At 28.2% G+C, this 12,365-nt stretch overlaps 1 protein-coding gene across 1 annotated transcript; it reads left to right on the top strand.

The window, feature by feature from the left end:
- The first annotated feature begins 3,041 nt into the window (after nucleotides 1-3,041).
- On the top strand, nucleotides 3,042-10,930 carry LOC149214748 (cytokinin riboside 5'-monophosphate phosphoribohydrolase LOG1-like). Its single transcript, XM_089390957.1, has 7 exons — nucleotides 3,042-3,558; nucleotides 6,222-6,319; nucleotides 6,477-6,507; nucleotides 6,741-6,840; nucleotides 9,580-9,650; nucleotides 9,977-10,120; nucleotides 10,432-10,930. The coding sequence occupies exons 1-7, from the start codon at nucleotides 3,421-3,423 to the stop codon at nucleotides 10,507-10,509; spliced, it is 660 nt and encodes a 219-aa protein (XP_089247083.1). The 5' UTR covers nucleotides 3,042-3,420; the 3' UTR covers nucleotides 10,510-10,930.
- Nucleotides 10,931-12,365: the final 1,435 nt, after the last annotated feature.

Here is a 12,365-nt window from a genome sequence, read left to right as displayed (position 1 = left end):
AAAGTTCTAACACATAATGATTTATGAATAATAGGGCTATGTCTTAAATCATCATCTCGTATACCATGTTGGGACATGCTCTAATGTGTAGGAACAAAAAATAGAGAACATATAACATAATCTAATAAGAGATTAAATAGAAGAGAAAATAACTCTTCCAGATGAGAAGCAGTGTCTAGAGACACCATTATGTCATTAATTCACAATGAATTATGATCAAAACATCACAATGCATATTGAACAACATTACATCATCTCAACATATAATCACAATTCTCATTGTTATGTATTCATTCCATATATTTCTTTATTTATAAGTACCAAATCTGATGAATCTCCTTGAATTTTAAGAGGATTTGGTACAATAATGAGGCTCAACCATTACAACCGCTTTCAATAAATCTACACTATATTGTTTGCTATATTTATGATGTTTCATTCACTTTTCAAGTCAACCTAATGATTTAGTTTATTCATTCAACCATTTAGTCATTGATACTACTAGTCAACAATTGTCTTCTAGTTGGTTACATGATCAAATTGTTGAGTGGACATAGTTGATTTTCTTGTAAAGTGACTATTTGACTAATCATCTAATGTTAGTGGACCCTTTAGCTAACTTTTTCCAAAAACTCTAGAGACAATGAACCAATATAACTTTAGGTTCCAACATATATTACTATGATAATTTTTAAATCATGAATAAATAAAAAATTATATTATTATTATGGAAAAAATACAATTGTTGTGAAATTTTACATTGAAACCATTTTCACTAAATTTATTGATATGATCTTATCTTAATTGAATCAAGATTAAAAAAGTGAAGTAAACTATACTCTTAATAATGGTATATTTGATAACAATATTTATTCATCTTTGAGAATTTTTTCTTCACTAATATTAGGATTTCTACCATTAACACTTATACTACATGGAGTAAAGGTAAAAAGTTAAATTGAATTATAAAATTATTTACAAGAAATAAATTTAGAAAAATCAAACTATATAATGTCTAAAAAAATGATAACTTTATTTTAAAAAAATATATAGGTTGGTTTTCTTTTCATAAAATGATTTCTTCTTTTTTTTTTTCTTTTTTCCATTGAGTGTTGGGAATAAAATCTCATTGAAAAGATTTTTAAGAAAAAGAATGATTGAAAATGGATCATTGTATAGTTTGTCATCTATTTTTATACTTTTTGAGTGAAAAAGTTAGAGTTGTTAACTTAGAGATTAATTTTAGTGACGAATCTTATTTTGGTGATTTATGATTTTGAAAATATTGATGCCCTATTTTGGTGATTTGCGACTCTGAAACTCTTGGTGCTCATTTTGGGCCCTTAATGACCCCTTTTGGGATCATATGAAGAAGTTATACTTCTTCTAAACTGATCCACTTTTTTCACCACAATGGTATCTAGTGGATGACAAGTAAATTCCCATTACTCACACATGTAGAGTTTGTCAATGTTTTTCTAGAAGACCCTATAGTGTCCCAACTCTAGCCATAAGCTTAACCCTATATGTCTATCACTATATATTAAATACGAGGCTACTAGAAAAGAAAGAGGTTTCATTCTTATTGTATCAGTTTATTATTCCATAGTTGAGAAGAGTGAAAGATTGAGATATTTTTAGTAAAACAAAGGAAGAAGAAGATATCATAACTATCATATAGGACATAGTGTCTATGGCAGTTCCACAGTGAGTTCATCTTTTAGTGTATTTCCATTTCATATTTGAGAATAAAAGTGTGAGGCATGGTCCTCTCCTTCCAACTTGGTTTATCCATATTGGTTTTCTTCGGTTACATCTTGTATTCATTATGTGGATGGTGACTCATTAGTGGTTTTTTTTTTCAAATTTCATTTTCAACATGTTTCAAGCTTTTGAGCGGTTAGTTTGTAACTTGCAATATTAAATATTAACCTTGAGTAAAGATTGCATAATAAAACATTGTGAAAACATGTAAGATTTGTTGTGATGAGTTGTTCAAATAAAATATCTATAACAATCTAGAAATCAAAGAATAATCTTATCCTTATATCATAACCCCTTTTTCAATTGTATTTTTTTGTTACTCATCTTATTAGTTATGATAATGAGTATGAATACTCTCTCTTTTTCTAGTCTGGCATCTTTTTTTTCTAATATCATATTTTATTTATTTGAATGTCTTACAATTATTAAAAAAATAAATATTATCATTCTTTACTTTTTCTTTTTTAAACTTCCTTAACATCCAAGGTACACTTTAATCTACAAACATATTCTTTAATCTAGAAACATAACCATAAATATATAGAAAAATATCCACATTAATATCCCCATGAAAATGATATAGTATCAGTTGGTTGTAGAATTATGCCAAATTATCATCAAATTGAGAATGTTTGTTAGGACTAAGAATCGCCTTTTATAACTATTATAAAATTTAATATAATCCATGATCTTAGTAAAACTATTGGTTATAAATATAATATGTTTTAGAAATCATATAAAAAATTGGGTGTCCTATATCATCCTCGAGTGCCGTATACATGGCATGTTGTTCTTGCATCATCTAATTTCAGCTTAAAATATGGTAAGGCTGCATGTGTTCATATCTGTTGATCTCGCAGGGGATTGAATATTACTGTGAAACATTGGTTCTCCAATATTTAATGTGTTTTAGTCTCTATCAGGTCCATCATTTTTATATGGTATTCTCTATATGCTTTGTATAATTTTGTTATGATTTAATCATATATTCCTATGGATTTTCCCTTTCGCTGTGTATAAATTTTGTGCCATATATTCTAAGTTGCGATGCTTCCAATAACTAACCACGTTCTGAACCCCACTTTGAATGTAATGATTCCATTTGGCCACCAAGCCAATGCGCAGGGCTGCCATTGTTTCCATGGTATAAATTAAAATTATCCATATTCTAAAGCTAGGTTGGAATTTAAAGATTCCATGTGAGCATGCCTTTCAAAAGAGTTTCTATTTCAAGTCTTTTTCTAACAGTAAGGCAAATGGCATGAAACATTCATATCCCAAATTTGGAGATTTCTCACCTTCCTTTCAAAAAGCAACTAGTTTCTGTTTTTGGAAAAAAATCCAAGGAATGAATTGATCCATTCAATATGGCCAGTTATTCAGTGTTTCATGGTGGTTTGTGTTAGATTTTAGGTCAGCTCTATTCAAGATTCCCGGACCGTTTTTCAGCATAGAGGGTTCATGAGGGTTGGGATTTGCAACAATATAAAAGTGGTGAAGCGCCCTTACATATAATGAGTCATGTCATGTTGGGTTAAGGACCTTGGGATTGACAGAGGCGTGTTGGAGCAGAAAGGGAAAAGAGAACACCTCCCCCTGCAAAGGAGAGCTTTAGATCTTTTGGCTTTTAGGGTATCGATAGACTGAAACTAATCAATGGAGATAGAGTTGAAAGCTGAAGGGAGCAAATCCAGCTCCATGTCCAGATTTCATACCGTGTGCGTATACTGTGGCAGCAGTCCAGGGAAGAGAAATAGCTACCAGGAAGCTGCAACTGAACTGGGAAAGGAGCTGGTAGTATATCATTTTATTATTCCTGTTTTCAATTGTTTGGCCATGTAATATATATGCCAGTAAGATTCCTGTGTGCATTCAAAGTTTACTCCTCCATTTGGTTTTTGGTTAGGCATCATTGTTTAAACAAGCAATTCCCAGTAAGATTCCATGCGTGCCTTGGAAGTTTACTCCTCCATTTGGTGTTTAGGTTAGGCATGAAGAATCTATACAGTCAATTTGTCATTCTGTTTATAGTTCCATGGTAGCCCAGGTTGATATTGGGAAAACTTCACAGAAGCTCAGTGTGTTGCCCCCAGGTTTTTATGGTTTGAAATCTCTGCCATTTTGTATTTCTGTCAGCTGATTAGGTTAAATAAAATTAGAGTTATGTATATATAGAAAAGTCCAAGTTTTTTAATGTAGTATGGGGTTACAGTATTCATATTGCATAATATTTTTCTACCTAAATCTTTGCTTACCACTGTAACAGATATCTTTCGGAAAGAATTTGAACATGGTACATCTCAAAATTGCTTGCAGAGTCAGTTTATAGACATATAAAGAGTTGCATTATAATAAGAACTAACTTTTTGGAATGTAATTATATTGAAATGATACATTTATGTAAGTGGGTATTTTTTTAATGCTTATTACAAATTGTGTATTCAATAAACATTACAATCTTCTTTCTTTCTTCACTTCATACCACACACAGGTCATGAATAAGACATTATCGTGGATATTCTTTCATTCTTCACTGCATACCACACATAGGTCATGAATAAGACAATATCATCGATAAGCAGACGGTTCCTGGTCAACTGAAAAGATCTTCATTTCGTGCGACAAATAGGTCATGGATAAGCAGACTGTTTCTGGTTTCCTCAATATATCTTCATTTCCTACCACAAATAGGTCATGGATAGTATGGTAATCATGCATCAGAGGAATCTCTATTATCATTCTTACCAGTACTTTGAATATTTTCACCCTATATAGTCAATAGCAATTTCTATGATCATTCTTAGCAATACTTTGAATATTTTCACCCAATATAGTCAATAAAGCATTATGATTTTTAATTTTTGGAGTCAATAGCATTATGATGTTTTGTTTTTCCATGTAAGCATTGAGTGATAGAATTTTTTTGCTTTTAGAGAATTGGTATTGTTCCGAGGATATTAGCATTTTTATTATTATAATGGTTAGTTGTTTTTAAGGTGATTATGTTGGTTTATCAGATCAGTTATTAATTTAATTTAATTTTTCCAGTAAATATTCATATGGAATTGAACTTAAATTCTCACAATTTATATAATTTTTTATAATAAGGAAATCCTGTTAGTTTTTAAATTTTATTTAAAAGTTATAGTGATTTTTTTATAATAATTGATTAATTTATAAATTAATGAATTTTTTTTGGTTAACTTGACTGGTAGGGATTTGAACCTTTAATCTTATAGTTTTTATCACATTTCATAACAAAGAAATGGTCAATTGAAGCATTGATTAATAAATATTAATTTTAACTTTTAATTTATAATATATAAAAAATAATCTCTTTTTTTTAAAGAGTAGATTTATAGATGAGTAGAGATTCATGTTACCTCTAAATTTATTATAAGTGAAGAAAAGTATCAATTCTCTAAACTTATAAATCCTTTTGCAATTTTTTTGATTTCAAATAATTTATATATTAAAATTTTTATTATCTTAGATATATAATAAATTTAAAGTTAAAATAAATTTAAACTATAAAAGAACATATTATATATATAATTTTTAGTTATAATTATTTTATTTTTCTGTTTTAAATATGTTAATATAAAATTATTTTAATTAAAATAAATATTAAAATATTTGATCTATTAAGCTTGATTTGTTATATATATATATATATCAATTTTATATTAAACATTAAAAGAATTACATATCTTTTCATTATAAATTGTGGAAAACATTTTTTAATACAAAATATTTATTCCAATTACTCATTCATCTTTCTTCTGAATTTTTATAATTTAAATAATAAATAATAATGAAATAAAATACACAATTTTATGAATCCTAAATTTTAATACAACACCTATAACCTCTGATTTTTTTATATTTTTTGTCCAGTATAAAAACTTAAATAATAATAAAAAATAAAACACCCATCTTCTATAAATCCTGAATTTTGTTACAATACCTGTCAAACTTTCTTCCCTTCCCTTCCATTAAGTGCTTCTATGTACCATTAAGTGGTTCTATGTATTATAAGGTTTCCATGTGGGTGGGTTTAAGTGGTTCTATGTATTATAAGGTTTCCATGTGGGTGGGTTAGAGCTATTTACTACCAAGTCTAATTAGTGAAGAGTGCAGCTGCTTATCTGGATCCAAGAAGTCTTACTCAGGTAATCCATAGTATTATTCTTTTTAACATCATCTATCTCTTCCCCTTAGTCCTCTATTTTCACTTAAAAGTGGTAAGAGTTTAGAGTTGTATATTTCTGATTATTCAGACTTATTTTCCTTTGAAATAAATTTTTAAGTACATAATTCCTCTTGCTATTGAAAAGCCTGAATGTTTTCTTCATTTACACTATTTTGTTTCGGTCTGGTTCCTCCCTTGCTTCTATATTATTTTTTTGCCAAATTAATGACTGACCTCTTGGCCATCGATTCTGAAACTATTTCAGGTTTCCAGGAACATAGATCTTGTTTATGGTGGAGGAAGCTTGGGATTGATGGGTTTGGTATCACAAGCAGTCTATAATGGCGGTGGCCACGTATTAGGGTAAGTTATATTTATAAATTTCGAACTCCCCGAGTTTGTTTACAACATTGCTGCAAGGTTTTTATGGTGGCATTTTGAATAATTGTTCTTACGAAAAGCATACCAAAATACTATTTAGAATATTGACGATGTTCTGAAAATGTATTCTCAATGGCAGGGTTATTCCCCAGATCCTCATGTCTCCACAGGTGGTTGTCACATTTCATTTTCATTTTTAAGATGAGAAAGGTTTCTTGAGTTTTATGGTTCTGTGACTTGAAAAGCTTTGGATCAGTCTCTTCCAAATCCATTACATCAAATTATTTGTGTTGAGGTTTTGAACTAGCAAGTGTGAATCATAAAATGTTTGATCCAGAAGAGATAGATCAAAAAAGTTATTGATATCATATATATATATATTAAACTGAGAGTTAATATGCAGATTACAGGTGAAAAAATAGGGGAAGTGAAAGCTGTAGCTGACATGCATCAAAGAAAAGCAGAGATGGTGCGTCAATCGGATGCTTTTATTGCCTTGCCAGGTTGGTCTCTTCTCATTCTTACTTCTGTAGAAGCCTCCATTATTTAGAACCTCAGGGTTGGTCTGTTCTCTTATTCTGTGGTTTGGGTTCACTGTATCTTCTCATTCTTGCTTTGGTAAAAGCTTATCATAATTTGGAACCTCAAGGTTGATCAATTCTAATAACAAAAACCTCAATTTAAAATACACTCTATCTAAAAGCTTCTCATAATTTACAACCTCAAGGTTGGTACGTTGGGATGTGGTTGGGTACACTGGTTAAGTCCATGTACACTGGTAAGCATTATGCACAAAGTAGGGGACCATTCCCATTTCTATGCTGCATGGAAAGCACTATGCACTGAACGGGGCATGATTGAATATAATATCACAGGATATATGCTTCGAGATTTTAAATCTAACTGTATATATCTCAGTATCTATTAATTTAATGTTTCAATATCAATAGGTGTAGAATTTAATGTTGCAAAGTTCTCTTCTAACCCTGTTTGCATGATTCTCCATGCAATTATATATATACATAAACTTTAACCATGTATATATTCCAAACATCTGTTCAATTTAATGTGTATAAAGTTTCACAGTGTATATATCCCGGTATCTATTAAATTTAATATCGATCTTCACAATCTTTATTAAATTTAATATTGATCTGCACCATCTTTATTAATAAGCATGTTTGATTTTTATATGAGAATTATATATTTTATTATTATAAATATAAAATTTAATACTGTTTTATAGGGGAACTTTTTAGGTAGTTATTTGACTGATAAAGTCTATAAAACTATAGGCTTGTTATTTTTCTTTGGATTTAGATTAAATTCATCTCATTAAAAATTGAGCAAATGGTATTATAATTTTCAATATATGTATTATTAATATTTAAAATAATAACTAATTGATAAATTTAAAATTCTATTCCATTTATTAAAAAATTATTTAATTAAAAAGCAAATAATATTATAAAATTAAATAAATATATTATTTTTAGTTAAATGAAATATATTTAATTAAAGATTGAGACAATAGTGATATAATTTGAAATAATTGTTTTATTAGTATTTAAAACAATGAGTAGCTTTAATATGGATGAATTAAAAGTACATAATATTATAATTTTAAATAATTATTTTATTAATATTTAAATAATAATTAATTGGTACCTTTAACTTTAACTTTCACTTTCATCACTGGGAAGTTATAAAATAAGGAAGAATTATTTATTTATCTTAATATTTGAAATTATTTTTTATATATTTTATTTTTCTTTGGACTCAAAATATTCATTAGATAAAACTATTACTTCAAATAATTTTATTTTTATTTTTATAATTATTTTATTAATAATTAAAAATATAATTAAATAAAATTGTTGTTTCAAATATTTTTTTTAATAATTATTTTATTAATAATTAAAAATATAATTAATTGATATTTTTATTTTTATAATTATTTTACTAATATTAAAATAATAATTAATTGATAGTTTTAATATTAATAAATTATAAAATAAAAAAGAAAAGAATAATTATTTGAAATTGTATTATTATTTTAAATTATCTTATATATTTTTGCAATTCTTATTAAATTAAACCTACTCAATTAGCGTCCATGGTTGTTCATTGTTTGAATCTTGAAAATATAAGTTATTGGTTAATTTTATTTATTTATTTTCTGGATTAATTTTGGGGTCAATTTTGCTTTAAATTTAATAGAGATTTTTTAGAAATACATATTGAGATTTATGCTTTTTTTTTTTAACTTTTAAAAGCATATTCTAAGTAAGAATAATACATATATTGGATTATGAAATCTGCATAGTATTTATATTTCAAATGGTTTTAGAAAACATTTAAAAACACATTCTAAATAGGAATAATCTCAGCATTCCAATTGTTTTTAGAAGGAATTTAAAAACACATTCTAAATAAGAATAAAACCACTAACTATGCTAAAAATTCTATTACTGAATTTTTAAAATTCTGTTACTGAATTGTAGTTAAAAAAGACAAAAACTATAAAAGAACTATAGATTTCTATTACTGAATTGCAGTTAAAAATAAAAAACATAAAATAACTATAAATTTTTAAATTTGAACTTCAGTTAAAAAAGCAGAAAAACATAAAACATGAAAAATAAAAATAAAAAAAAAATTAAGACTCTTGATAATAGATAATGGATGCTAGTCAAATGCGGTTATAAAAATGATAAGGCTCTTGATAATAAATAATGGATGGCAGTCAAATGGGGTTATAAAAATTATTAGATTCTTGATAATAGATAAATGGATGGTAGTTAAATGGGGTTATCTAGAGTGGTTAGGTGGAATTACAGTTATTTTTGCTACCCAAATTTTAAGATTGGGTAGATAATGGACTGAACTAAATCTTGATAAATATGACTAGCATACATTCATCCTAAATACAGATCTAACATGTGCCCAGAGAGATTCAATTTCTAAGGATGTACATTTTTGTTTTATGGGTCAACATTATTTAAATATTTTGTATAATTATTTAATTTTTTTAGATTAAAAAAATTGAGAACATGAATAATATTTCAATTCAATTTTGATGACGGATGGACAACAATACACATCATACTAAGCTATGAAATAAACCTCTCAGCGAATTATAACAACTTCATATTTATAATACTTATTAATCCCAGTATTCCTGAGAATTCACCTATATATATATAACTTCCCAGCAAAAATAATCGTTAATTGTTTGACAGGAGGATATGGGACTCTGGAAGAGCTGTTGGAGGTCATCACATGGGCTCAGCTCGGCATCCACGACAAACCAGTAAATTAACATTCCCAACCTGTCATTTATTTCACGCACTTAGTTTGAGATAGGGTTCACAGAACTATTTATTTTTTTTGGATAACTATTTAGAATTTTTTCGAACAAAGTATGAACTTCCACAGGAGAAAGATTCCGAGTTAGTTTGAGATAGGGTTCAAAGAGCTATTTATTTTTCGACAACTCTTTAGATCCTTTTCAAATAAAATATGATATTTCATAGAAAAATTGGACTATGGTTAGAAACCTTTGTTATTGGTCAGAAACCTTTGTTATGTGAAAACATCATGACCTTCAATGTTTTTCTTTTTTCGCAACACGTTCAGGTTGGCTTATTGAATGTGGAAGGGTACTACGACTCGCTGTTAACTTTCATCGATCAGGCCGTGGACGCCGGATTCATCGCACCAGCTGCCCGTCATATCATTGTGTCGGCTCCCAATGTTCAAGAACTGGTACGAAAGCTAGAGGTAAGCCATTAGTTTATACACAGGTGTGTCATTTTCAAGGACAGATTTTATACCAACAGTTACAGTTTTTGCTTGTTGGCAATTTGTTGCTGGTTGTCAATTTGCTGAGAAATGGTATATTTTAAATGAAATGATAAATGTTTGAAGTGGGTGATCCTGTATATTTTGAATGAAATAATAGATGTTTCAAGTGGACACTTTACCCATCAAAACAACGTACATTTCGATGTTTCAAGTGGACACCCCACCCATCAAAACAACCTACATTCTAATTATGAAAATCTTCAATTTGTTGATAAATATTTGTGCAGGAGTACGTTCCAATGCACAAGAGAGTAGCGTCAAGATCCAGCTGGGAGAAGGGAGAATTGGAATCCATTGAGAGATAGAATGAATTAGTGTGTGAGTCAAATCTTGATTTTACATGATTATATACAACTTCGGATATGTCATCTTATCTTTTTGTGCATACGGAAGGAATATTTGGTGCTGCATGGATATATTTTTTTGCAAATACGGAGGCGGTGTTTTGCATCTTCGAATCGATAGTTATATATTATTGTACAATCATCCAGCGCTGGTTTTTAGCGTACGCTTGTCACTGTTTTGCTTGTGAGTCCGTGCAGGGAATAGATCGATCGTTTTCCATATACGTTTGGAATTGAAATTGATGTGAGTTTAGCGCGAGTTGAGTACTGTACTTTGTTAGTCTTTGTCATCTGCCTCTTTCTTCTTCTTTGTGCTCCTAACGGTTTCCTTAGACTTCTAAGAAAGAAAAGAAAGTACTGGTAAAAAAATCTAGGTGTAGTTTCCAAAACTTGTAATAGATTTACATAAATATGAAAATGCTCAGTTTAATTTGTTTTCAGATAAGAAAAAACGCTGGTTTTATTTAGACAGTAAAATCAGTACATTGAGTTCCAATTGATGCATCATTTGAAACAGTATATTGTTTACCAATATCATTATCCCGTGTACTGACCAAATATTTGTTGTCAAGACCAGAAATACCATGTCTCCATAAAATACCATATCAGAAACAGAAAAAACGGAGTACAGACCATATCCAAAACAGAAAAAAGGAGTACAGAGCCAGTCCAGCAAATAGAGCTAAGTTTTTGGTATTTTTTTTGGTTGGAATAAATTATACAATTTTAGACATAGAGCTAAGTTTTTGGTATTTTTTTTGGTTGGAATAAATTATACAATTTTAGACTATTTTTTATGGTTTAAAATATATTTTTGAATAAATATATGGATTTAATGTAAAATATATTTTGAATGAATATATGAACTTAATGTCTTGAAAATTTTCTAAGACATTAAGATTTACAATTGACTGATTATAAAAATTTTAATTTTCTACTTAAATTTTAGTTGTAAAATTGATGAGAAAAAAAACTTGGAAAATGACCGAAACATCTATTAGTTAAACTATGCTATGGAAAGTATACATGATATAGATGCGAACTAGATATCAACCTTGTTTAAAAAATTTCTTATAAGAGTGTAGTATCAATATATTTTACGGTTTAATTTATCTATTTTACATTTTCCTTTTTCAATGAAAATTTGACTATACAATTATGGGTGAGATTATAATTTTTAGTGATTTGAAGTGTATTTTTAAATGTATGAATAGAGTTAATATTTTGAAAAAATCTTTAAGTATTTGGCTTATTCATATTACACAACTGAAACTTACAATTCCAATAGATCCCTCCCAAAATTTCAATAAAATTGATTAATAAATCCACCCAAAAAATAACCAAAACATAAAACAATTGGATAATATTAAATTTGAATTTTCATGCCCAAATTGTCCATAATATTTAATACATAATTTTTTATGTGATTTTTTTATATTTATTATTAGATTTTATTTATTTTTATGTTAATAATTTTGAATCAAAATTAGCCATGGTGACAAGGTGTTCTCATAAGGCACTATGTGGTGTAAAGGTCACTTGTTCCATGGAAAAAAATCTAGTCATTCTAAGGGCTTATGCCATCCTAGGTGATTTTGATGGCTCAAATTATACAAATAAAAATATAATAAAGATGTTGTCTTGTGCTATTATGTAATTTCAAATTCTAGACTAATGACATGTCCTATTATGTAAATATTTGACTAGGTCTCACAATAATAATTAATAATAATAATAATTTCATTAATTTTTGTAAACTTGGTGGGAATTGAATCAGTGACATCACCATCTATCCATGACCCATAGATATATTTTGA

Source organism: Pinus tabuliformis, chromosome 1_1 (assembly GCF_031772625.1).
Source record: "Pinus tabuliformis cultivar Carrire ecotype Pingquan chromosome 1_1, CPIR1, whole genome shotgun sequence".
In the NCBI taxonomy this organism is placed as follows: Eukaryota; Viridiplantae; Streptophyta; class Pinopsida; order Pinales; family Pinaceae; genus Pinus; species Pinus tabuliformis.
Note: the sequence above shows the minus strand (reverse complement) of the source record. Positions and strands in the feature narration are given on the sequence as shown.